Source organism: Parathielavia appendiculata (assembly GCF_033297405.1).
Source record: "Parathielavia appendiculata strain CBS 731.68 unplaced genomic scaffold N657scaffold_18, whole genome shotgun sequence".
NCBI lineage: Eukaryota > Fungi > Ascomycota > Sordariomycetes > Sordariales > Chaetomiaceae > Parathielavia > Parathielavia appendiculata.
This window is the reverse complement of record NW_026944237.1, coordinates 215,732-240,801: the sequence shown is the minus strand read 5'-3', so window position 1 is coordinate 240,801 and position 25,070 is coordinate 215,732. Positions and strand designations below refer to the sequence as shown.

The window sequence follows — 25,070 nt, the reverse complement described above, 5'->3', positions numbered from 1 at the left end:
AACCGCCAGACCACTCCCGGGTCTCCAGTCTGGGTAGAAATAGACAAGTGACACACTCGCGCAAGGGGTAGTGCTTCAGTCTCGTAGAGTTCTGATCAAGCAAACCGGAGAGCCAGCACATCTGCCCTTGGGCTATGGCGGCTGGCACCTCCCCGGATCTTGGGGTATCTGCCGGCCTGAAAATGGCTTCCGAGATATCAGTTCCAGAAATTTGGGAAGTTGGGCAGCCTTGTAACCGCTCTGACGGGGCATGATCTGCATGGCCCAATCGGGGGGAGGGGCAGCCAGAGAGGAACGGCTCCGCCAGGAGAGGGCAAATGGAGAACCACCGCTTGCGAACTCAGACTGGGAGATCAGCAAGGAGGGAGAGAATTTAGGGTCTGGTTACACTCAACTGGTGAGCCAAGGCCGGGGAATTGGGCTGTGAGAGCCGATGGGGGCGTGTGCACATGGAAGCGTGCTGAGCAGCAGTGGTTCATCGACCAGGCCGTTAACGCCTGTGCAGCCGTTCGCTCACCGCCGAGGTTGACATTTGAAGAACTGGGGCCATGGAAAGCGTTGCACAGCGTCCGAGGGCTGGCGGGAAGGCTCCGCGGTGCTGATGGTAGGTTGAAACTCGACGGGACTGGACGGAGTTGTGGTCTCAGCGACGCCTTGGTCGAGAGGAGGAGGACAGGCGGTCGAGCGGGTCTGTTCTTGGTGGATGAGGAGCGGGATTGATTGACCCCGCGTCTATGGAAGCTGACGAAGCCGGCTATCACTATTCTTGGTTACACGCACCCAAGATGAGCCTCATTGCCAAGCGGGTTGTTGATCGGAAGAGAGCTCATCGACCGAGATGGGGGCCGATCCGATCAGCGGCGACATGTAGCCCGGACAGATTCTGCTCAACACGCGGGACATCTGCGCAGCGCAAGTCCCGATCTTATCGGCTCATCCGCCGGGGCCACGGAGCATCATGTTGCTGATTGCGGACCGGGGCGAGGTAGGTTGTGAAACGCGGCGGAAGAGGTCCGGTTGGTTCGAGCAATGCGCGGACCACTTCCCCGAACCGTCTTTGTTCTTTAAACCACGGATCGATGCTGGTGGCCCGACTTGCATGGTCATCACGGGGTTCAATCCAGCGGTTGCCTTACGGCTGAGTTGGCAAAAAGCCCCTGAGCCTCAAGGACCAAGGCACAATCGGAAACCGAACATGTAGACGTCAAGCGGCTTTCACAAGAGCCAGGCGGGAGAGAATCCCAAGCCGGCGAGGCTGCAGTGGGGAGGGGGCAACGGAAAGGCATCCGGATGATCACCAGACAGCGGACGAACCGCAGGCGTTCGCAAGGAGAGAAGGTTGATGGTTGACGTGTGAAACTCGGGCTGAGAAAGGTGCGATCGCCAAAGTTTACAAAGGGTCGGTCCTCTGCGCAGTACTAGTATGGAAGTTGCAGCCTTAGAAGGAAGGCGCATCAGGTCGACCATGGCTGCGCAATGGTAGTCCGCGATTTCCATGTTGACTGAACGTTCGTGCTGAGCATTGAGGAAGCTTGCTGGTTTGGCAACTGAAGGCCACAACCCTGGCTCCACTTGCCGGCTTGGGGCGGGACGGGCCCCACCAACCGCCTTCCATGCATCTTCCGTCTTGGAGTGTCAAAAACGGAAACACTGCGTCTTCTCACTCGGCCGACAGGACTGCCAAGCAACTATCGCCATCGCGCCGCTGTCCCCCGTATTGCTCAACCTTCCCCAGAGCACAGCGGAGTAAGTTCTCTCGGCCGAATCCGCAGCTACGTAATCTCGAAGTTGTCAGGCTCGTCAACGAGCCCCAGCCTGACCGGCTGCAAGTCCGCCCACCATGTCGCAAAAGATCACCTCCAAGAACCTGCAATACACGGCCCAATTGCCGCCCTTCCTGGCGCGTTTGCGCGGCCAACACGCAGCCGAGACAGACCCCAACGCCCCCGACCCGATCCTTGCTGCTCGACGCCAACCCGGCAAACCGCGCTCTGGAAGTGCTGAGGCCGAGGACGCACCGCTAGTGGTTGACGAGCATGGAAACGCCGTGGACGTCACTGTTGGTGCCGACGGGAGCGTCAAGGAGAAGGACCCTGCATCTGCAGCCGAGGTACCGACGCAGCTAGAGGGTTTGGAGGACTCAGGGGATGCTGCCCAGGGCGAGAAACTAGCCGGCATCGGCGAGCAGAGAAAGAAGAGGAAGATTGGAAAGATCATTGGCGCGGATAGCGACGACGAGGATGACGAAGAGAACGCCAAAGATCAGAAGAAAGAAGGCTCTAAGCACATCAACGGCACATCAGCGCAGGATGGCCGGGAGAAGGACGATTTGGCCATCGCCGCCGCAAGAACCAAGGTCAAGAAGAAGGCGAAGAAGATCAAGCTCAGTTTTGGAGAAGACGAGGGCTGAGCAAGTGTATTGCCATTCTTCAACCGAGTCCTCATCGCGGTATTGTCCGGAATGACGGTCTCTTCCGATGTGCCGACATCTCAACCCAGTTCTTTGACCCGGCGACGAAAAGGCCAGTCATTATGGCAGGGGCCCGCAGCCACCATCGGTACACAATCCCATCTTCGGCACGACATCACCTCCGATCCTGAGACAAGAATAGGACGGAACCCAGACAAAACTACTCAATCCCGGAACACCCTGCTTGACCATGCGTCGAGCGGGCGTCTGTGTGACAACGGCCGAGTATCGCCTGCATGCCACCTAGATTGACAGGCTCGGTCAGCTGTGGGAAGTTCAGGAGGCCGCGAACCGTGTTCCGGCATTACCACTGCAACCTTGCATTGCTGACGGCGGCAGTCCTGAAGTCCAACGGCTAGACTCATCTCTGCCGCTTGCCGTCCTTGGCGCTTCGAGGCCTGAATGAGGTCTTCAGCAGACGACATCTTCGTGTTGGGCTGCGGTTTGAAGCGCTCTCTTGCATCTAGCAGCCTGCCGCAGTTGTCCCACTGCACTGTATCCTCTCTGGATCGTCTCTCACACGGAGCGTTTTATGACGCTGCTCGAACTTTCGGGTCGGCGTGGAGCTTGGGCCGTTCAACCGCCAGCGTCTTCATGGGCCTACCGGATTTTTGGTGGAAGATCGGACGCCGTCTTACCCTTACCGGGAGCTGCTTCTTACGCCCTCTCCGATTCAATCTCCTGGAGCCTAACTGGCCGGCCAAGTCAGGCAGCTAAGGGGCTTGTCAGCATTGACTGTGCACGCAAGGGCTTGATGACAAACGGGCCGCCGGTAACCGTATGCAGGGACCATTTCGCGTGTGTTCCTGCGAGGCGCCCTTTGTGCGGTGGGGTTCATAGCTAGGCTCGCCGAGACGTAGAAAAGACCTCTATACACCCTCATCTGCCTGTCCGAATATTCTACAAGCTCATGCCCCTCTCACAACCCTCCCATATTTCGCTGTACCTGGTAGTACCGTCGCAAAGCCCTGTTCACCAGTACTCAGGCTTGACATGATCGGCCCAGGTCTTGGGCTCCACCCAGCCGTGGTGATCATGGCCGTGGCCGTGGGTGTGGTCGTCCTGGGGCCCGACGTACTCCATCTTGTAGACGCTGCCGCACTCGGGGCACCGCTCAACAGGGCGCTCGCGGTCCATCTGCGTAAGACGAACGTTAGTGGGGTTCTCTCCCTCCCCGGATAGGGTTCGGAACGCGGGCTTCAGTGTATTACTGACCCTCAGCCAGATGACGTTGTGGGAGTCGGCGGGGTAGCCGGTGCAACCGGCGAACTGCTCCTCGCCGGCGGAGCGGACCATGATGGGGTCGGCGAGGGTGCCTGTCCGGGGTTTAGATCAGCTGACGGGCTCCCATGCCCGCGCGGGTTGGAAGAGGGCATCGGCGAAAATGCTTACCCAGCCGCGAGGCGTCCAGAGGCCGCATGTCGAAGATGTCGACGCCCTCCATCTTGCCGATGATTTCGAGACGCTCGAGACCAGTGGCCTGTTCGAGATCAGTGGGGACGGTGCCGGGACGGGCGCCGGGGCCGAGGAGGTCGTCATCGGTCTTAATCTCTGCTCGCAGAACCGCAAATTAGCCGTCTGCGTCCATCATCAACCACTCACGAAAACTCGTGCTCCAAGCAGCTGGCCCCGCGCTCTCAATTGTTCCACCTCAATCCATTGTTGTCGCTGCCCAGCGCCAATTTGCCTGACGTCAGAAGCTTTTCTCCCACCATGACGCAACACCACCTCAGAACCCCGAAACAGAAAAGGTTCCGTACCGCTCAGAGTCTTGATCTTCGGCTGGTCGGTAACCGCATTGCCTATCAGCCGAGCAGAATCCGTCAGTATCTGTTCATTCCGGTTCTCAATGGGGTGGTGTAGGAAGCTCTTCTAGGCTAAGGCCTGCGCGACATTTTCGGAGCTCCCTTCTTCCCCCCCTTCGACCCAAGTGGGTTTTCGGGTATTTTGCTTACGGCGCACGGCGGTGGTGGCGATGCTGCGACGGAGGGCCGGGGCGACCGCAGCGCGGCGCGCCAGGGCCACGGCAGAGCGCTGCAGGAACATGGTGTCGTCGGGGGTTGTGGTCGCGGGTCAATTGAGGTCGGGGTACTGTTTGGGATGGGGTGAAGCTGTCACTCTGGAATTGAGAAATGGTCTGACTTGGCCCGAGCCGAGCTCCCAGGTCGTTGCTGTTTGGGGTTTAGCGCCGCATGACCTGGCACGTGGATACCTCGTTCTTGACCACTCCAAGCATCTTTGTTGAACCGAGTCCCAGAGACGGATTTATGCTGAAATTAAGGGTAGTAGCTCTTTGAGTCTTCCTTTTCTTCATGTTTTGATCGCGATGCCTATTCTGGGGCCAAGAGTACAAGGTCATGGTTCTTGCGAAGGAAACGCTAAACCCTGCTCCCACTTACCGCTCCCCGTTGAGTGAGACCATGCCTTCAAAATTGAAACAAAAGTAGAAGAGATTAGAAGACACCTTCATTTGTAAGGCTTCATATGTGTGCCCGACACCCCTCGGTTAAGGGGATTCTCCCCAGAAAAAAACCTCAACGACGTACCAGGTATCAACCGCCCAGGGAAACAGTGGCCCGACCCCATGACCGCCCTGATGTCCGCAGCAGTGAGGTTCTCCAGCTCAATCCTATCACCTTTATCTAAAGGTGGCGTTTACGCCAGCGATCTACAACCAAATATACCCCTCTATCCCACTCCAAAACCCCACCCACTCCCCTATAACTTGCCCAACCCGAAGCCCTGTACCAACCCATCCTGATACTCGGTCGCAACATGCACACCTGTAGGACTCCAAATCTTGCTCTTGACAACCCCCCTGCCCGCCGCCGTACGCGGGAACCACATCTCCTGCACCCACCAGCCATCCCCTTCGTCGTCCCTCATCACCGCCTGCTCCGCATTGACATGCACCACAAACGTATAACTCAGACTCGCCGCCCGCGCCAGCGAGTACCCAAACCCAACATGATTCCCCACCAGCAGCAGCCCGTTCCTGTCGGCGACGTAGGCATGCGCAACAACATGCGCGTTGGCATCATCATCCCACACCGCCGCCGCCCCCACCTCGGCATCATTCCCTTCTGGTTCAGCACATGCAGGTACTAACGTTAGCGGCTTGCGAAGGCGATATAACATCAGCTCGCGCCGCTCATGCACAGGTCTTCCTTGGTTATACCCCGTCATATCGACCTTGTACATTTCCGCGACGGGGAACTTGCCCGCTTGATGCGCGCCCGCGATCTCCACCATGCCCGTGATGTCGACGGGCGGGGCGGGCGGCCAGGCCGAGGGTGGGCGAGACGAGAGGATCGAGGCGAAGCGCTGCTGCGGCTGGGGTTCCTGCGTGGAGACGCCGGCGCTGTCGGGCTCGGGGAGCTTGAGGGAGCAAATTGCCGTGAAGCAGGGCGGGGAGAGCGGGAGGGAGGCGTCGACCTTGGGGAAGTGGTCACCTTGCGGGTTCGTGCTGGGCTGGGAGGGCTGCTGGGCGGTTACTGAGAGGGTGGCGAAGGTGCGGGAGGAGGTGAGGGGTGTGACGGTGTAGAGGTAGGGGCGGTTGGGTATGCCGGGCCGGGTGAAGAAGCCGTTGATTGTCTGGGTCAGGTTAGCAGGGAGCTATGCTGAGTTTGTGACGGGTTTATTGCTGTCTTTCTGACCTACATGAATATCGAGTCTATCGGACAACTTCGTCCCCTTTTCATCCTCCATCTCCCTCCACGCCCGAACCACGGCCAATGCTGCTTGGGCGTAGACATGGCCTCCAAAGGCAGCCTTGTGCGTAATCATACGTACATTTCCAGCCGGGATTGTCAAGTCGGAGCCCGGCAGGTACGCAGCTCTCGTGCTCATGAACTGGCGTATCTGCCCTTCCGAAGGCAGTCTGACCAAGTTCAAGGCTTCTTGTAGGGACTGCACGGGCTCCTCGACTGGAGTCATTCTGAGGCAGTCTGGGTTGGATTGACGCACAAGGGTTTTTTATTAGGATTCAACAAATCGATTTGAGTCCTCTCAACCAAATGAATGCTTTTGGGTTATGTGGGATACAGCCCCTGAAGTTGACAACAAGATTAGCCACGGCCTCGACGGATAGCATAAAGCAGAAGCTGGCACGAATGAGATAAGACGAACTGCTACATCAGAGCAAAATATACCAATATGTCAACTGTATCGGCCCAGATCACCGGGAGTCCGGTCGAGGACTCAACGATCGGGCGTCTGTTGACGCGGTTGAGTCGTCCTGCAGGCCGGTTGACCCACTTCGGCACGACGGCTGCTCCGGGCTCCCTCGTGTGCCGAGGTATCCACGAAATTAGACGGTGGAACGTGATTCAATTCCATCGTCAAATGGCAACGAATACTGACAGCGGATGTTTGGGGTTCTGTAAAACCTTCGTCTCCATTTGCAAACTATGCCCAATTGCCTATTGTGATTACAAACTCCGAGTCGCGTTTCTTAAGGTGTTGGACGTCGAGTGGCCCGAGCATGACAGACGGAAGCGGCGATATTTGGCCAGCGGGGAAAAGAGGGTTCCTGTTGGATTTGGCAGGTGGTCAGAGAGGGCAGTTCAGGGGTGACCAATGGCTTGGCACCAGGATTCTCAGGATCAGGAACAGGCAGGGAACTTCTGGAAGAACACAGACAGGAACATCATCATCAATCGAGTGGTTGCCCATCCTTTTGATACCCAATTACTACGGTGCAGCACATTCGTGGCTGTTGGCTTTCCAACACCTTTTGTCGAGTTTTAGCCGGTAGCCGGCCGGGCTGTACGGTGAGCAGGGCCTGGTTCCGGGCCCTACACCGTTGTGGTTGGTTGGCGATCTCTTGGGCCCACCTAGCCTTCCAGGCCTTATTGAGAGCCTCTGTGGAGTCCTTGCCTTAGGCTCTTCAGGCTGCAATAGCCTCTGTAGCTTCCTCTATTGCTAGAAGTTGCGCTAGCCTTTTGGCTTTTTGTAGTCCTTGGAAGCAGTTGCGGGTTCTGTTGCAGGCCTCCTCGACTAGTAAGCTGGCAGCCCTTATCAGTGGTGCACTCGCTGATATGGTGCATTCGCTGATAAAACACGTTAGTCTAGACAAGTCTGTCAAGTCAGACAAGTCAAATCTGAAGCTATAATCCGTACTTACTTGCGATAAGCGAGGTATGATTTGGACTTGCCTCAACTTCCTGGTTTGACCTGGGTGGATTTGACATAATTATCTGAAGCGTTGCTGAGGAGCGTCGGAAAGCGAGGTACCTTAAGCGGGACATTTCTGGGCGGACCAAGCTCAGAAACTTGGAAGAGAATCAAGAGACAACCTCTTGCACGGAGTCCCTGAGAAGAGATGTCTCCACCCCTTAGTGGACCGACCGGAACGGCAAACGGAGCGGGGTCCGGCCTGCAGCCGACATCCATCCGATCCATATCTCTGGGTCAGTGGTCGTCAGTGCATCATCTTGTACGAAGTACTGATACTCCGTAGTACTATTGGCGCCGAGGCTGTTTGAAGTACGGCCACATTGAACCAAAGCCTGCGAAGTAAGTCCGTGTCTTCGTAACAACGATGTTGTGGTTCCTCCTTCAGATTGTTTCAAGAGCAGAGTGCTCTAGAACAATGTGCCCTTTGTCAAGACAAAGTGCTTCCTGTTGCTGATCGCACAAAAGCCGATCTACCTTATCTGATTCAGTGACGAAGTTCAACCGGAACGTTAACTACAACCCACCCACTTGACTGTCTGATGACATTGTCTGTGATGAATTTAATGGAACGTCGATCCACGGAGCCAGATGAACGCCGGGCCGACGAGGCTCGGGTGTGTGTACTGTAACCACCTCGCACAAATAAACCCAGCAGCAGTGGAGCGGGAGATAAGTCCTTCATTCTGCGGCCGATCGGTTTGGGCACCTGTCTGACCTCGGAGGACGTTGCCTGGCTGCGCGTCATGTGCCGCGTGACCCGACCATCAAATGAGGTTGGCTCTGAGTGGCTGATTTTGGCGAGCGTGCGACGACATTTGACTCCCTGGCTGTACGGAACGGTACACAGTACCTACAATACACTACAGGACTGAAGGTGACCTCAAATCGGTTTAAGACTTTAGGAGCCCAGTCAATTTCAAAGGCGCATCACAAGTCCGGCTGCTTCTCTTGGATTGCGCAATATTGGGCCGCCTCTTTGCCTCCACAAGCCCAATGGCCATACCTTAGTCCGCTTAGTTCGTCCTAGTACAGAGGTTTACAACGTACCGTATGGAACAGGTTTCAAGGATACGGTATGGGACGACGACCGGGAGATGTTGAATCCAGGCAGATGGCAGTGGCCCGAGCTTCCATCCCTGTCCTGCCAGTTCCGCGGAGGCCCTGCCGTTCCTGTGGGTCCTGTGCCCCTTCCCCGCAATCCACAATGCCGGAGCAGAGTGGTGACCGAATTCAGGTTCTGCACGGAGCTTTCCGGCCTGCGAGCAATCCGAGCCCGGCGTTGTGGTACACCCGGATTCCACGTGTATCCGGACGGCTACCAGCAGGGATTGGCCTCGGTGTCGAGCAAAAGCAGTCTGCAGAACGTGAAGCCACGACACGAGGCAAAGCCACGGAAACTTCAGTTGAAGAGGAGCTGAAAATAAGAACGGAAGGCACGATGTGACATTTTGAAGATCGTGCATGGGCCAAGCGGTTCCAGGTTTAGGGGCCATTTGCGAGACGGAAGCAGGGGGGGTTTTTCTGTGCAGGGATTTGGGCTCCGCTGACTCTCTGCCAGACCTGAAGCGCACCATCTGCAGTCGAGCTTTTCTGACCAAAAGCAATGAATTGCCTCTGCCCATTACGAACCGAAATTCGGCCACTGGCTGCTTGCACCGTTTTCGCTCGACATGTCGGTGTCCCTTTTCTGTCTGGCAGCTGTCGCTCATTTGCCGGATTCGCCTCGACGATGATCAGGAGACACTGGGCACTAATTCGGGTCATCTGCGCTCTTTTGCAACGCTGATGAGAGACTTCCATTGTTGGTCAGGTCGAGACTCCCAACAAGCAGCCGCTAAAGCTTGCAGAGAAGACGCCGTGCAACGACTCCTTGGGTTTGGCACCTTCTCTCCGCACTTCGGCTTCCCGATGACCACTGCATCCTCCGTTTTGCAGCCTGTTGTCGTCCCCGAGCCGTCCTCTGCGCGCTGACGAATCGGCTGCCCGGTCCAGCTTTCTTCTGGCGCCACAACCACCGCCCTCCTCCAGTCAGCGGCACCATTCGTTTCCAAGCCCAGAATTCCAGCCTCTTATCCCCAGAAATTCCTCTATTGAGACTTGCTGCCATGCAACCCTGCTGCCTCTGACTAGCGACTGCCCTGGGTCAACCTGGGTCACCACTCACGCTATCCTTCCGCTAGTGGCTCTAGGGCTCTGCTCCCCAGCTTCCGGCGCCGTCAACGAGATCGCCGTTTTCTCCACCCAACACCGACCAGCTGGATCCCGATGTCCCATTAGTTAAATATACCCATTGGGCTGAGAGCACGCGCCCATTCCCCATCCCGCTCTGCTCGTTCCGTCTGTTCTCCACGATCCCGCTCCCGACTGTCTGGACCCCCCGCGTCCATTCTCAGTCTCGAGACGAGGATAGCAAGCCTCCTTCGCTGGCTTGAGAGAATCATTCCTGCCTTACCATAATCGCTGCGGAGACACCGAGTTCGTCGACGGTTGTCGAACCACCTGACCGCAAGGTCAGCTCACCTTCCCGCCGCTTCCGGAGAGACAGCTTCTCCATGCCCCGCCGGAGCTCGCCATGTCCTGAGTGACCTCGATCAGCTTCGGGTCTCTCCGCGGGATTTCTCGGTTTCTTGAACTTGAACTCTCACCTCTCTTGGAGTCCCACAACCTCAGACCTGGTTGAACATGCCCTACTAACACGGCATCAAGCGTCACCACCAGTCACAGGCGACTCTGGTTGACGGGAAGGAAATGGCAGACATGGGCCTTCAAATCGAGCCCATCAGCCAGAACTTGGAGCAGTACGGGCCATGGCATTTTGGCGACGTTCGATTTCAACAGGATCATAGAGCCGAGCTTGAAGCCGCCCTATTCCAGACCGCAACAATTCCCGACTTGAGTGACAGGCTCTTGGAGATCTCCAAAGCGACCAGAGCGGACTGTGTTAGCCCCGCTCGCCCCGAGGTGACCCTCTCGGTGACAAAGGGGTCGAAGCCTACGGTTCTGGTGACCCCTGGACCAGCACCCGGGAGCACGACTCCTAGCAGCGCAACCACGAGGACTGCCCGCACCCTCTTCCCGCCGACGCTAGACTCATTTCTGGCTTTCGCTCAACTGACACCTTCTAACAAGGCGGTTGTGACCTTTCCACTCGCAACGCCATGCCCACCGCCAAGGCGGTGTCTCAAACGCCGTCGGCCCGACACAGACGTCGATGGCCCGAACAGTGCGTCTCTGGGCTGCAAGAAGCGCCGGTTGTTAAGGCACCTCATCACCTCACGCCTTTCCCAGCCCTTCTCCCTCCCGGCCACCCACATCCCCAACCGCGAGGCTGTAGCATCTGGCGACAAGCGCTTCTTCAAGCTGGCGGCCATCATGTCGGCCCGCCGAATGAACAGCACCGTGCAGTCGCAAGCGTCCCAACCCCCCCAGCAGCCAAGCCCATCAACCTGGCTGCGCCGCGCAGCAGTCCTCAACAGCCTCCGCGCCCGCGTCTGCGCGGAAGCCGCAGAGCGCTCCAACGTTACGGTCTCGGACCTGGCCGCCAAAGCAGCCGTCTTCCAACAGAGCAACGGCTCCACGGCCTTTGTGGGCGGCCGATACCTCGCCACATCCCAAGGTTCAAACCACTCGCCAACACCCGCTCCATTACCAAGGGGCCTCCCCGGCGCTCCACAGCCGACTCTCCACCCTGGAATTGGCAGCACCGGCACTGTCCCGTACGTCCCGCCGCCATGCACCGTCTCCGTCTCGACCCGCCTGCGCATCCCCAGCCCCAAACTCCGCCCGCTCCGCTCGCCGGAACTGAGAGTGACGCGCCCGCTGGTCCCGCTCGAGGATATCCTCGTCGAGGAACTCGACAGCAACGACGACGACAGCGTCGCGTTCCCCACGTCGGAGCACGAGAGTCGCTATGGCTGCGACGAAGACGACGACGAGGAAGGGGGCGAGGTGGGTGTGTATGCTGACTTTAGTGTTATTTTTGGCGGGGGCGGCGACACGGACGAGGACGAGGATGGGCTGGACGAGAAGGGGAGCGTGGGGGATTGCTTTGAGGATTATATGGATGACTTGGATGGGATTCCCTGGGGCGCGAGGTGCTGACTTTGGGGAGCACCGGTTGTGCATGCATTGTTGTTTTACAGGTTTGGCATACTGTACTGGGGGGGCCTATTTTGCTCTCTGTTTCGCTGGAGGTTCTACGAGTTTCTCCCCACCAAGGGAGTCATACCAAAGCTGGAGTTTGGAGTGTTGCGACAGCAAATCAGGGGATAACTTGGGGCATTACTGCGGACAAGAGGTGAAGGTGATACACATAAGTTTACTTGCATGGCGAGGCATAGTCTGTGTTTCTGTTTTTGGCTTATTAGGCGTCTTGGGCATGTTCCTGATCTTGGAGGGGATATGGGGGCTCGTCTTCCGAGTCTAATGGATGCATAGCCATGGAGCGAGACGGAAAACGGTGTTGTGTGACACAGAATGAGGGGAATAGGGTTTATGTATCGTCTTGAAGTCCCGTGGAGTTGTCCGTTCGCGGGTCCGGAGCACCGCCCGGAGCCGGCCGATGGTGACCGGAGCATGTGGGTCTATGAAGCTGACGCTCTCCGACTCGTCCCTGGGTGGAACATGCTTCTAGTTGTTGCGAAGGGGAGCGAGTGTGCTTGCGTCAAAAGTGCTCAGGTACTGCTCTATGCTTTACAAGTCACTTACTGAAATGCCTGGCAGCCTGTCCTTTCCTATGGTTGCTCCCCGTCATTGTCGTTCTGGACTCAGGGGTCGATACAACGTCACGCAGGTCCGGCGGCTGGACAGAGGACATGCATGCACCCCACAACCGCCCCACGCAAGCTTCATTTAAATCTCCAGATAAGACAGCTCGGCCGCTTGAACTGGACTCTCTTGCCAGTCACCTGCACTTCGCGATCTTTTCCCTGCCTCTTCAGCCAGCCCACTATGTTCTCACTCTCTCTCCGTCCTGCTGCCCGCTGAGCCCTGCCCCCCAGCACACCAGCACGGCTCGAATATTCCCCCAACATCACAAACGTCACGACTAGACCGCCGCCCTTTCCTCAGACGAACGAACCGAAAATTTAAAGAAGACAATGTCCTCCCCGCTCCACTCAGCAGCAACTCCCTTCCTCCCCGCCATCACCTCCCTCCCGACCCTCTCCGACACAGCCCTGACCTCCACCATCGACCTCCTCTTCGAGCCCTCGCCAGACCTGCACGCCCTGGCCCTGCCGACGGTCCGCGCGCTATCCTTCGCCTCGTACGACGACCTCATCGCGACGCTGCGCACCCAGCTCCTTGATCTCACTTCTGCCGTGAGGGGCGACGAGGAAGGGAGGGGGAGGAGGACGTTGTACGGGATATTGGGGAGTCATCCCCGGCTGGGGGAGAAGAAGAACAAGGGTGTACAAGGGGAAGGGCAAGGGGGTTTGAGTCAGTTGAGTGCGGAGGAGCAGAGGCATTTGAGGGAGGAGGACGAGGAGTTGGCTGGGTTGAATCGGGAATATGAGGAAAGGTTTCCAGGGCTGAGGTATGTGGTGTGGGTGAATGGGCGCGGGAGAGGGGAGGTGATGGCGGATATGAGAAGGAGGATTCGGAGGGGGGATATCAGGGAGGAGGAGAAGGAGGGGATTCAGGTGGGTTTTTCTTTTCGCTTTCTCTTTCTTTTTCCCCGTTTTCTTTTTCTCTTTTGTCTCGCTTTCTCTTTCTTTTTCCCCGTTTTCTTTTTCTCTTTTGTCTCGCTTTCTCTTTCCGTTTTTTTCTCTTTTTTCCGCCTTTCCTTCCTCTCTTATTTTTCACGCTTTCTCCTTCTCTTTCTTTTTTCCTCGCTCGCTCGCTCTCTCTCGCCCACTCTATCTCTCTCTCTCTCGCTGTCTCTCTCTGTCTCTCTCTCTCTCTTTGCTCTCTCTTTCTCTTCTCTCTCTCTCTTTCTTTTTTTCTCTGTTTCTTTTTTTCTTTCTTCTTGTTTCTTTGCTAATCCCCTTTCCGGTTTTTCTGGTCTCCTGCATTCTTCTTGGGACAAGTACAGAAGTTGGGATAGAGGGATCCGCTGACCAAGATCGTGCCTGCAACAGGCCATGTGCGATATTGCGGTGGACAGGGCGCACAAGCTGGTGAAGAAGGCGGCTGAAGAGGCCGCAGGGAGCAGTCAGGGCTGAGGTGGATGCATGTGCTGGATACAGGACTGGGCGTGTGACGTTTTCTACCGGAAGGGGGGTCGGGAACAGGGAGTACCGGGGAGGGCGACAACCCGGCAGCTCACCACAGTTGTCCCCCGCCCTCTACTATCTCATACACCAGCAGACTACTGGCTACAATGGAGGCGTGTCATTCAACTCGTCGAGCAGACCCGGAGGGACCCGAATGCCCGCAATGCCAACGTCGTCTATCCAGCCCCTGATCTCCCGCTCCTCCTCGGGCGTGACCCGGACATGCACTGCGCCGACGTTCTCCTGCAGGTACCTGATGTTCTTGGTTCCCGGGATGGGAATCACGTCGCCCCCAGCCACGCCATGGTCAGCTGGCCCGTCGTGCACCCCTTCCTGGCCGCCATCTGCTTGAACCGGTCGACCAGCACCAAGTTCTTAGGAAAATTCTCCTTGCTGGACCGCGGGAACAGCCGCCGCAGATCCCCTGGTTCAAAGTCGTCCGGCAACCGGATCTGACCCGTCATGATGCCACAGCCCAACGGGGCATACGCAAATACGGTGACGCTCAGCTCGCGGCAGGCTTGCAGCACGTGGTTGCTCTCGCGGCCCTCGATGTCGAGTGCCCAGAAAGAGTACTCGACCTGGTAGGCGTCGACTTGGGCAACGGCGCATGCGCGGCGGAGTGTGGCGGCCGAGCAGGCCGAGATGCCAATGTGCTTTATGTTGCCTTCCCTGTAAAACACATAGCAACGTTTGATGTCACCGACATAATCTCCTGAAGAAGTGGAGGCTGGAAGCGTGACGGGGATCACTCACGCCTTCAACTTGGCCAGCTCCTCCATCGTCTTCTCAATGGGCGTCTTGCCGTCGACGCGGTGGATGTAGTACAGGTCGATGTAGCTCACGCCCAGCCGCTGCAGACTCTTCTCGCACTGCTGCCGGCAGTGTTCGGGCGAGCTGTCGATGACCAGGCCGCGGCTGCCGTCGTCGCGGACGCCGAGACCCAGGCCAAATTTGGTGGCCAGGAAGATGTCGGCGCGGCGATTTGGATGCAGGGCAAAACCACTTGTTGAGCAGGTCCTCGCTGTCGCCGTACATGTTGGCCGAGTCCCAATTGGTGCAGCCCAGCTCCCACGCGCGGTCGAGCATCTTGAGCCGGTCCTCGTCCGACCTTTTTCCTCTGTTACTAGCCACTCTCACCAGGTTTTATGATTCGGAATGTAACTAAAACTCACCCAACGGAACCATACGCTGTGCCCAGCCCCATCAGCCCGAAGCCGATGGCCGTGATCTCGGGGCCGTTCTTGCCCAGTCTCCGCGTCGGAAGCTTCTCAAGGGTTGCCATTGTGCTGTGTCGGTCCGTTTGCATCGAGTTAGTGAAGTGCCCAAAGCCAGCACGAATACCTCGAAGAGGAAGATAAGGTTGCTATGATATGAAGTTGTGGAGTTGCATTTGAAACCGGGACGGCCGTCATCTGGGTAAGCATATCCCTCGCACGGCCCGGATTGTGCAGCTCTTTGGAGAAGCACCGTCCCGGGCGGCTACTACTGTAATAAATCCCCGGCTATACACCAAGCAGCTAGAGATGGAAGCCCCCGTCTGCCGCTGTCTGCCGCGCAATTTAGACTGCAGAGCTAGGGTTTGTGGTTATGATCCTACTCGAAGTTGCTGATGTCTGTGCTGAAAAGGGGAACAGAAATGTTGATTATCCTATGCTAGCAGAGATTTATGTCCGGAGCAGTGTCTGGGCGATTCGTGTCCAATGACAATGGTTGTCCATCTGTCGCCTTCATATACGTAGTCTGAGTCCATTAAATCTCGTCTCAGGTTCTATTCTAGAAACCTCCCCAGCCTGGCGGAGGAGCGTCAGCAAAGCGTTCAAGGGTCCCGAGCTATTCAGTTCAAGGCGATGTAAGTTTGGAGCGTCCTTTCAAAGAATAGCAATCGCGCAACACCTCAGTCCGAATCGTCGGCGACCCTTCTGATACTGCGGCTCGTGATATTTTCAGGGATTCACACTTACCCTTCCTTTAGAACCTCAGCCTCAAGAAGCGACGGCTTGAAAGCCTCAACAACAACTTCAAGGCGACGTTCGAGCGCTTCGTCGAGGAGGATCGAGGAGCAGCAGTGTTACAAGCAGCGCTACGCGCGCGGCCGAGGCGAATAAACACAAACGGCCCGAGGGCGTAAGCGGTTATATCCTAATCCCCTTCGTGATCGGCGACGCGTGGCCGTCGCTACTCGCAGCACAGCGGGAGAAGTCGCGCCTGCTTGAGACGAGCTCGTACATCTCGTCCCGGATCGCCGAGATTGTCAGAAAGGTTCAGGCCGTCATCGACACGAAGCAGGACCGGGACCGGGACCTGTTTCTGCGATACGTGATCACCCAGGACCTCGGGGCGCTACACGGTCGGGCTGTCGGACAACGGGCACGTGTTCGAGGACGTGAGGGCTGAGCGGCACGTGAACCTGGCCGAGAGCTCCTGGCGGCGCGATCTGCGCAAGCTTTTTATGCTGAGGAAGAGGCTGTCGCCCCTGACACTGTTCCCGCCACTTGAGGAATGAGTTTTTCGTAAAGGGGAAGATTTCTGAAAGAGAGAAGCGATATAAACGAGCAGAGGACGGGAAAAGAAGGAAGAAGACGATAACGAAAGAAGAAGAAGATGAGCAAAAATGAGACGCGAAGATAAAGACCATGTATGAAGTTGAAAATGATAAGACGAGGTCACAAAGGAAGAAGAAGGACAAGAATGCAAGAAGGAACTGGAAGTAGAAAAGGAAGGTAGCAACACACACCACTGCAATGGTAAATAAACCACAATCAATCGTACCTGCCTGGACTCTTATCCTAAATTCACCGCCGAGTCACCGCTGCCGCCGCTAATGGGCACCAAGCTTCTATCGAGGCAAGCAAATCCCGCACGGCCAGGGGAAGGAGGCAAGGCGATTGCTCCCAACAGTCTCCCGGAGCTTCTCTCATCGCTTTCGCGTTTTCCCAGGCTCATTCTCGCGCACGGGACAAAAGCATACCCGAGGACCGATATCATTTTATCCTCTGATTCGGAGCAGAGATTATCAGCTTCAGTTCAGGATCTTGCTTGGGCGCGTTTTCCACGGGGCTTCATAAGTATTCCTCGAATACAGAAAAAAAATGAAAGAGCAATTCAACCTCTTCATCCCGGCTTCGGAGCCCGGGCCTGAGGCCCCGGGCGTGCCGCAGTCACAGTGGCGTCGGATCCATGAGTGGCTGCATCACCGTTCCGGCCCACCGCCCGTGCCAGTTTGTTCGGTATGCAGCGAGGAGCTGCTGATCAAGGACATCGGTCCTCATCATCATCATCCACATCAGTCGCATGCCGGTACAGAAGGCGACATGCCGGCTCTAGCCCTGACAGGTGCAGCAGAGCAGTCGTTAGACTTCCCACGCAGGCTCGAGTGGGGGGAGAGCGAGTGGTATGTTTTCTGTGCCTGACCGGGTATTGGTATTATACTTGTACATGGAACAACAAGCAATCACAGCTGACACAGTGGGTTTGCTTCGTCGGAAAAACAGGCACCTAAGAATTCGGGATGCCGAAAACGGACGGCTATGGGGGCAGCTGCCGCACCAGGGCCCGTCCGCCGCCATTGTCCTGTTCTGCGGCCACCTGGTCTGCCGGGCTTGCTTCATCAGCAACGGCAGGATAGCCGGGGCACTGGTGCTGCAACCCCCGCGCCCGCTGTGCCCGACGTGCACCTGCTTCCTCGACGGCGGGCGGTGCGGCCATCTGCTGACGCATATGCTTCCGGCGCCGGACGACGACCTCCAAGACGGCAGCACGCTCTGCTGCCGGTTGCCCCCGACGCCGGTAGAGAGCTTGGGCTTTCGCCCGGACCGGTGCTGGAAGTGCAAGAACCTGTCTGTTGTGCTGGCGGTCGAGGGTCGCCCGTTTCTGTACTTCCGCTTCGGGGCGGACTTGTGGAAGTGGCGGGCTAATTTGCCACCGCTGGGTGATGCCGATAAGCGCGTCATGATCTTCTATCGGTGCCCGCCTGAGTGGACAGCGACGGAGGGAGTCGTGCGCATCGCCCGTTTTCTGGGACGGTACCGCGACTGTTTTGTCTTCGATGGCATTGGGCGGGCTCACTGGGGCTGGGATGTGGATCGGACTGGATTCCTTCATGGAGAACGGAGGCGGAACGGGAACATGCCGCACGGTCAAGAGGGTAGAGAGGGTTAGGATGCGTTACGGCAGCAGGGTTGAGCGGACATTGTTAGTTTGTTGGGAACCAGCGGTTGTCTGTATTATGCTTAGCTTGAAGTAGCGAATTGATCCGAGGTCAGAAGGCGAAGATAGCGTAAGATGGACATGCCAGAAAGAGAATCGATGCACGGCGTCAGCATCAGCGCGTGCCATTCTGTTATGAATGGTTCAACTTCCCAGGCATCGTGTGTGGTGATACAATCCAATTGGAGGTTTGTTTATTACCGTGGCACATGGCAGGCCCATATCCGTAGTAGGAGAAGGAAACAGGGAATTGCAAGGAAAAGTACCCAGGGTAGGATGATGGGAGATAAAGGAGGATGTAGAAGAAACCGGAGCGAGAAAAAAAGGGAAAAAAAAAAAGGAAGAAAAGAGAAAAGAGAAGAAGGGGAATATCAGATCATTGTCGTCCTTCCTTACCAAGTTCCGCGCTAATAGCAAACCAGGATTTGAACGCAGTCGGCCGATGCCTCCTGGCGTGAGTGGTAACAATGGTTTCGGCAGCGTGAGAGGAGCCAGGGGCTGAAGATCCGAGTACTTAGATCCGTACATACTTACTGTCTACAGTTCCGGATATGCCATCCCCACTTCAGCCCTTATGTTCAGTGAGCATGCAGCCTGTCGATACCCGCTCCATTGGCCAGGGAGGCGTGTGGTCACAGCACGGACAAATCGTCTCTCAACCTTACACAGTAGGACACAAGCCACGATGCCCTCCTCTTGGTCGTGGACCGCTGGATTGACCCCTGGCTTGGCTCGCCAAGAGCTGAGGCCGGTCATCTAAGCCCCATTGGTCCTTAGCGGGATGCGCTGTTGATCTCCTGCAGCCTCGAACCCAGCCTCCGCCGGCCGACTGCCGAAAAGGCGTTGGCGCTGACGGCCTGCAGAAAGGCGACATGGGCGGGACCAACAGGAGAGTCGAACCCTTAAAGCACAGTGTTTCCCCATGGATGTTGGCTCCCAAGGACTCTTGGTTGAAATCCCAGACTTCACACGACTACGGCGAAGTCTTAATCTCTTAGGAGTCTATCACAATGGCGACACCCCTGGGAATGCACGTAACACACCCTGGCCGGCCAAAACGGCTCATTGTGTGCTGTGATGGAACCTGGATGGATTCTCTGGGGGAGAAGGGGTATGACATTTACAACCCCCAAGACCTTTCTGTCTGAACTGACCTTTGAAGGGCTGATCCGCCATCCAACGTCACACGCATCTCCCGCGTCTTCTGCCGGACCTGCAGCGATGGCACCCACCAAGTCATCAACTACTTTGCCGGCGTCGGCACCGCCAACGCCATCGACCGCTTTACCGGGGGCGCATTCGGCATGGGCCTGGACCAGGTGCGCTCCTTATCTTTTCATGACAAGAATAAACTCAAATCATGTCACTGACCATATCATAGGACATCCGCGAGGTATACAACTTTATCTGCACCAACTACGTTGACGGAGACGACATTATCCTGATTGGATTCTCCCGTGGCGCTTTCACAGCCCGCTCAGTGGCCGACATGATTGCCTCGGTGGGCTTGCTCACTCCTGAGGGCCTGGACCGCTTCTACGCCATCTTTGATGACTACGAGAACATGGGCAACCGGGGGCGCGATACGGACGAGTATCTCGTTCCCGGGCTGCCCGAGTACAATGGCTCGCACGGTCAGGCCAAGATCGAGTGGGAGGGCGCCCGCATGCGCAAGTACAAGCAGGGGCTGCGAGAGGTGTGTTAAACAAGTCGCCAGACACCTGTCCTTCTTCGAGTTCCTGCTGATGCCACCCAGATGAGGTACACGAGAGACACATACCACGACGGCGTGACCGAGATTAGGATTAAGGCGCTCGCCGTGTGGGATACGGTTGGCACCCTGGGGATTCCCCCAGCTCCCGTCATTGGTGTCCGCGGATCCGCTGACCAATACGTAAACCCCTCCCCTGAGCCGTTAAAGACCCGGCACTGACTGTGTTGCACATGGCGCTTCACCAATACGCAAATCTCCAACAAGGTGGAGAATGCATTCCAGGCTCTCGCTCTCGACGAGCCGCGCTACGCCTTCCGGCCGTCGCTCTGGGAGCGCGTCCCGGGCAGTACCACCAACCTGAAGCAGGTCTGGTTCCCTGGCAACCACGGCAATGTGGGCGGCGGCTGGCACGACCAGCAAATATCCGACATCACACTGGCCTGTACGTCCCATCCTTGTCTTTGCCTCCCCAGCAGCAGTAGCAGCCTAACCCCCGGCCAGGGATGTGCGACCAGCTCTCCACGCTCGGCGTCGAATTCAACTTCGCCCGCATGACCGCCCTCTTCCACGAATCCCTTGGCTACTCGGCCGCCCACCCCTTCCCCTTCGCCCCCGTCAGTACCAAACCGTCCTCCCTCCTCCCCTCCCTCCCGAAGCTCGACTCCATCAAACGCACTCTCAGCAAGCTGCTCCCCGGCGGCAAGAAGCGCGGTCCCACCAAGCCTACCACTACCCCGCCACCATCGCCAAAGACCACCACCGCCGCCGCCGTCAACGGCCTCCTCCCCTGGGCCAACCCCGACATCTACCGCCCACCGCGCGCCAACAACAACAGCAACAAGCCCGCAACAATCACCCGCGACGCGCAAGAATGCACCATCCGCACCCACTCGGGACCGCCCTCCTGCTTCGTCCCACACCCCTCCCCCTCCTTCACCTCTGGCACTTCTACCTCAACTTTGACAATTTCAGAAGACCTCTTCCGCAACTGGTCCCCGCGCCCCTGGGCCCTCGGCACCATCCGCGCGCCGACCAGCAGCCTGACCACGCTGGCAGGCAAAACGGTTCGGCGGCCCGGGCGGGTGCTGCGTGTCGACGAGACGACCAACGAGGACACGTTGGAGCCGCTCGTCGGTACCGCGGAGCGGATCCATTCCTCGGTCCGGGTGAGGCTTGTGTGTGGCGGGTTGGGGCTGGATGATAATGGTGTGTGGAAGTGTGAGGCGCTGTTGGGGACGGGGGATTCGGAGAGGGATGATGAGGAGGGTGGTTTTGGACGGTGGAGGTTGGTTAGAGTCAATGGGGCGGCAGGCGCAATTGGGGGGGCGTTAGGGGTGGAGGAGGAGAGGGAGGTGAGGGAAAGGTTGGTGGGGAGGGGGCCGAGGGAGGTCGGGTTGGTTGTGCCGGGCATGATTCCGGGCGAGGGGTCGTCGTCGGAGTATCCGGCTGGTGTCATGTATCCGGTGGGGGAGGAGGATCATAGGTGGAAGTGGGTGTTTGATGGGCGAGTGGAGGGAGAGGGGGAGGGGATGGTGCCGCATGTGAGGGAGCTTCCCGAGGAGCCGCTGGTGGGATACTGGGAGAGGTATTTGTTGAAGATGACGGTCGGGGAGGTTGATGTATGGAGGTATGCCCAAAAAGGGCTTTAGGAGTGGCGAGATTGGTGGGAGTTGAATATGGTTGAAAATGGTTCCAGTCTTAATGCAAGATATAACTATGCACGTAATGTGACGAATAATTTGATCCGTTGAGAGTTGCTAGCAGGTCAAGAGCCTCCTGATCATGATAAGAACGTCAGCATTGAGGGCTCCAGGGTGCCACAAAGCTTCAACACATGTCAGTATCAGGACGCTTTCAATCCGATGTTGGGTTTGTATTACTGCCACTCGGCCTCATCCAACGCAACGACTCATCCATGTGCCACTATGATCATGATGATAGGGGAGAATAAGCTTGATGATATAGCCCGGAAGACTGTTTGAGGTTAGATATCCATCTCCCCTTGTTCTATGTGGACGAGGTTACGAAACGGCGTTTCTGAGTCAGGTTCCGCATTGTTCAACCGAACAAATAGTCAGGAACTTGAACAATAGGACCTTGGTTTCATAAGTACCGTAGCATAATGAGAGCAACACACAGTGATTCCCATACACTGTTTGCCCAGTATGATCAACATAGGTACCTGAGGTGATCAAGATACTCGGAATAGTTACCTTTTAGTAGCCACATGGAGCAGCGGCAGGATTCCTCCGACCGTCGTTTGACAAGACTCCTAATAGCCAATCCCAAGTAAACTCTAAACTCCTCAAGAGCAGCTCTCTTTCTGCACAGAAACCTCAAGTGAAGAGTCCCTTCCCACGTGTGACGCCATGGACTTGGATTCACCACTTGAATCCGAGCCTGGAACTACAGTCAACGACAAACGCCTCTCGACGCCTTCGCGCGAGCCAACCAGCTCCGAAGCGTGAACAAACACCACGTCTCAAACAACAAGCCAAGGCTCTCTGTCTGGGCTAGACCGAAGACTCGGCAAAGGCCAGCACTCCTCCCCATACGCCAGTTCGCTATCTCTGGCTAGACTCGGCGTTGCATGACCATGCCCGGGTGCAGCTAAGGACAATCGAGTGACTATCAGCGGTACGCTGCTCGGAAGAAGATTGTGTTTCACAATGCCGGCCATCCTTTCTCGCCCACTTTGATGCCCATCCCAAAGGAGATTCTACCTCGGTCCAAGGCAGAATCAAGGCTGTCACTAATGCAGCTGTGGGGGTTGACCGCGTCGGAGAGGAAAGAGATCTCATGGAGATGACGTGAGCGTCAAGCATTGGGGAAACGGGTAGGGATTAATGCTGCAGTATTGTTGTGCGTAGTCGAAGTGTACTAAATGTTGGGTCGCGGAGGGATTTTTGTGTACCAACGTTCCCAATAGGTAGTAGGAACGAGTGGGCGACAGGATGGGTGTAAACAGGATCAGATTCGTGTTTATCTCTTTCGAACATGCAGACCATCCTTCCGGGTTTACTTAGTGACAATCACAGGCTCTGAATATTCACACTATTGACAGCGCAGTTGGCGAAGGATTAACCTCTATTTTCCATCAACCGTCTATCCGAATCTGCTCCGGCGCTTTTACACCACAGTTGCTCCAACATACAACCCAACACCTAGATTACCATTACCGCTTCATCAGATACATTGCAACCTCCACGTTGTTATTCATTCCTGAACGCTCCACAAAGGAAGAACTTAAGCAAGCACAGCGGCGAGGCCAGCAACCAGAGCAAGCAGGCTGCCGCCCTGGACAGCGATGCCCGTCGGGGCAGCGGCGCCGGTGCTGGTGCTGGAGGCGGCGGCGCCCGTGCGGGAGGCGGTCTCGGCGCCCGAGGCGGCGGAGCCGGTGGCCGAGGTCGAGACGGTGCTGAGGGTGGTGGCAGTCTCGGTGACGGTGGCGGAGGCGGAGCCGCTCGACGACGCAGAGGCAGTCCTGGAGGCGGTCTCGGCGGACTCGCTGGTCGAGGCGGAAGCCGACGACGAGGTGCTGGACTCGGCGTCGTCCTCGCCCGAAGCCTCGACTTCGAACTGCTCAGACTGGGCGAGGATGCCCGTGTTCTGCGCCGTGACGCTCTGGAAGTTGAACTGGTACCCCTCGCCGTCGGGCACGTCCGACACCGTGACGGTCTTGCTGCCGGCCGAGAGATCCACCTCGCCGAGGTCTTTGCTGAAGGGGGTGTTGCCGGCGGCCATGTTGACCAGGAAGAGGTGGGCCTTGGTCGGGTCGCTGCTGACGGTGGACCACTCGACGGTCACGCCCGCCTCGAGGTCGACAACGTCGTTCTTGGAGGGGGACGTGATGGAGATGGCGAAGAGCGGGGCGGCGAAGGCCAGGAGGACAGCGAATTGGGCGCGCATTTTGGCGGTTTTCTTGTTTGGAGTTGTTGGATTAAATTTTCGACTAACGAGTGTTTCGAATGATTTCGAATAATGAGTGTGTTGTCAGACTTGACGTTGAGCGACCGAGCGAGCGACGAAAATGAGTGTGGGTTTGACCAAGCCAAGAGGAAGAGAGGCAGCGCGAGAAACAGCGAAAGCTGGTTATAAAGCAAACGCTGAAAAACCGATACGAGGTCCGGGCCCCGGCGAGCCGGCTTCAGAGCATTAAGGGCCCACCGATCGTCACGACTCACGAGGGAAAGCGCGTTTGACATCTCCACCCGGAGTCCACTGTTGCGGCTGCGTCCAGCCCTGGCAGGCTGTGGCGGCGTCCGCCCGCCTCGATTGGTGCTTGCTGGCACACAAACCGGATTGGGTCAGGGGTATCGCGCACTCGGAGAGATATCGAAAAACGCTTACTGCTCAGCTCATGCACCTTTGATTCCGTGGCAATTCTGGCGTACCTGAAGGTTGCCTCATGAGCATGAGTCAGGACATGTCGAGAAATCTCAAGTCCGGTCGTATCCGCCAAATTTCACACGGTTAATGCTTGATTCCATAACGTGTTGCGTGGTTCTGCGAATCTCTGTGGACCTGGCTCGTATCTGAAAATCTGGGCAAACATGGCGCAAGGCTCAGCTGGAACCGCTGGACATCGGTCGGGTTCCGAAAGTGACCATCACAAGCGACAAGGCGATTCGACGCAGCCCCTTCCAACATACCTGATAAGAACGTTATCCCAAATTTGACAGTTCGCGACGGATCATCTCTTTCGCTTGGTCAGTGTAATCGCCTCATTGCCAACTATCCAGTGTCTGACATCGGCGGACGTACTTTCTAGTTCGCGAGTCGGAATGCTCTTCGCCGGGACAAAGGGACAGGACTCTCTGTGTACGCAGTCTGCACCCCCGCTAGGTAGGGTGATGGAGGCCAGGACGCGCCGTACCAATGCAGCCGGGCTCTCACATCTGAGGAGTTGTTTACACTCATCATCGAGACACTTACCACGCCATGTGTGCGTCACAGTGGATGCCTGTTCGCACACTCTTCACCTATCCTGTCATCGCGGCTGATATCGGTGCTTTTCATGTCCAAGTCTGAATTGTGTAGTCTCGGATGAGACCAGGACAGAATTTCATACGGCCGGCTCGCCTCCATCGCAATCAGAAATGGTGCGAGAGCCGATAATGTACTGCATAACAGAGTAGGAATCATTTCTTCTATATATATGTCTGTAGCCAACCCTCCACGCTGAGAATGGTTTCCAAAATGTCAAGCTGATTCTTGGCATCCGTCAGCTGTCAGTGGCAGCTGGCTCCGTTCTCAGGGCCAGGGCCACAGCCATGCCTTATGG

The 25,070-nt window shown here is 56.9% G+C and overlaps 10 protein-coding genes across 10 annotated transcripts; 6 read left to right on the top strand and 4 right to left on the bottom strand.

The window, feature by feature from the left end:
• Positions 1-1,840: 1,840 nt before the first annotated feature.
• Positions 1,841-2,410, top strand: N657DRAFT_658591 (uncharacterized protein; the record flags this gene model as incomplete). The annotated part of the gene is made up of 1 exon (XM_062794910.1): positions 1,841-2,410. The coding sequence occupies one exon, from the start codon at positions 1,841-1,843 to the stop codon at positions 2,408-2,410; it is 570 nt and encodes a 189-aa protein (XP_062644033.1).
• A 1,032-nt stretch (positions 2,411-3,442) lies between these two features.
• On the bottom strand, positions 3,443-4,516 carry N657DRAFT_580168 (cytochrome c oxidase polypeptide-like protein; the record flags this gene model as incomplete). The annotated part of the gene is made up of 5 exons (XM_062789440.1): positions 3,443-3,607; positions 3,686-3,786; positions 3,863-4,024; positions 4,231-4,272; positions 4,426-4,516. The coding sequence occupies 5 exons, from the start codon at positions 4,514-4,516 to the stop codon at positions 3,443-3,445; spliced, it is 561 nt and encodes a 186-aa protein (XP_062644032.1).
• A 318-nt stretch (positions 4,517-4,834) lies between these two features.
• N657DRAFT_165006 (uncharacterized protein) lies at positions 4,835-5,152 on the top strand. Its single transcript, XM_062786045.1, has one exon. It carries the CDS (start codon positions 4,955-4,957, stop codon positions 5,114-5,116), a length of 162 nt encoding a protein of 53 aa, XP_062644031.1. The 5' UTR covers positions 4,835-4,954; the 3' UTR covers positions 5,117-5,152.
• A 36-nt stretch (positions 5,153-5,188) lies between these two features.
• Positions 5,189-6,406, bottom strand: N657DRAFT_580068 (Thioesterase/thiol ester dehydrase-isomerase; the record flags this gene model as incomplete). The annotated part of the gene is made up of 2 exons (XM_062789435.1): positions 5,189-6,064; positions 6,131-6,406. 2 exons carry the CDS (start codon positions 6,404-6,406, stop codon positions 5,189-5,191), a joined length of 1,152 nt encoding a protein of 383 aa, XP_062644030.1.
• Positions 6,407-10,405: 3,999 nt separating this feature from the next.
• On the top strand, positions 10,406-11,749 carry N657DRAFT_580253 (uncharacterized protein; the record flags this gene model as incomplete). The annotated part of the gene is made up of 1 exon (XM_062789445.1): positions 10,406-11,749. One exon carries the CDS (start codon positions 10,406-10,408, stop codon positions 11,747-11,749), a length of 1,344 nt encoding a protein of 447 aa, XP_062644029.1.
• A 737-nt stretch (positions 11,750-12,486) lies between these two features.
• On the top strand, positions 12,487-13,915 carry N657DRAFT_164874 (uncharacterized protein). The gene is made up of 2 exons (XM_062786044.1): positions 12,487-13,290; positions 13,729-13,915. Exons 1-2 carry the CDS (start codon positions 12,748-12,750, stop codon positions 13,810-13,812), a joined length of 627 nt encoding a protein of 208 aa, XP_062644028.1. The 5' UTR covers positions 12,487-12,747; the 3' UTR covers positions 13,813-13,915.
• Positions 13,916-13,965: 50 nt separating this feature from the next.
• On the bottom strand, positions 13,966-15,148 carry N657DRAFT_683832 (Aldo/keto reductase-like protein; the record flags this gene model as incomplete). Its single annotated transcript, XM_062796612.1, has 5 exons — positions 13,966-14,116; positions 14,191-14,535; positions 14,620-14,868; positions 14,900-14,974; positions 15,039-15,148. 5 exons carry the CDS (start codon positions 15,146-15,148, stop codon positions 13,966-13,968), a joined length of 930 nt encoding a protein of 309 aa, XP_062644027.1.
• A 1,807-nt stretch (positions 15,149-16,955) lies between these two features.
• N657DRAFT_674374 (uncharacterized protein) lies at positions 16,956-18,472 on the top strand (the record flags this gene model as incomplete). The annotated part of the gene is made up of 2 exons (XM_062795747.1): positions 16,956-17,257; positions 17,358-18,472. The coding sequence occupies 2 exons, from the start codon at positions 16,956-16,958 to the stop codon at positions 18,022-18,024; spliced, it is 969 nt and encodes a 322-aa protein (XP_062644026.1). The 3' UTR covers positions 18,025-18,472.
• A 485-nt stretch (positions 18,473-18,957) lies between these two features.
• N657DRAFT_666259 (uncharacterized protein) lies at positions 18,958-21,547 on the top strand. Its single transcript, XM_062795329.1, has 8 exons — positions 18,958-19,183; positions 19,235-19,391; positions 19,454-19,768; positions 19,829-19,962; positions 20,017-20,228; positions 20,288-20,497; positions 20,657-21,075; positions 21,211-21,547. Exons 1-8 carry the CDS (start codon positions 19,083-19,085, stop codon positions 21,433-21,435), a joined length of 1,773 nt encoding a protein of 590 aa, XP_062644025.1. The 5' UTR covers positions 18,958-19,082; the 3' UTR covers positions 21,436-21,547.
• Positions 21,548-23,032: 1,485 nt separating this feature from the next.
• N657DRAFT_683829 (uncharacterized protein) lies at positions 23,033-23,695 on the bottom strand (the record flags this gene model as incomplete). Its single annotated transcript, XM_062796611.1, has 1 exon — positions 23,033-23,695. The coding sequence occupies one exon, from the start codon at positions 23,693-23,695 to the stop codon at positions 23,033-23,035; it is 663 nt and encodes a 220-aa protein (XP_062644024.1).
• Between the last annotated feature and the right edge of the window lie 1,375 nt (positions 23,696-25,070).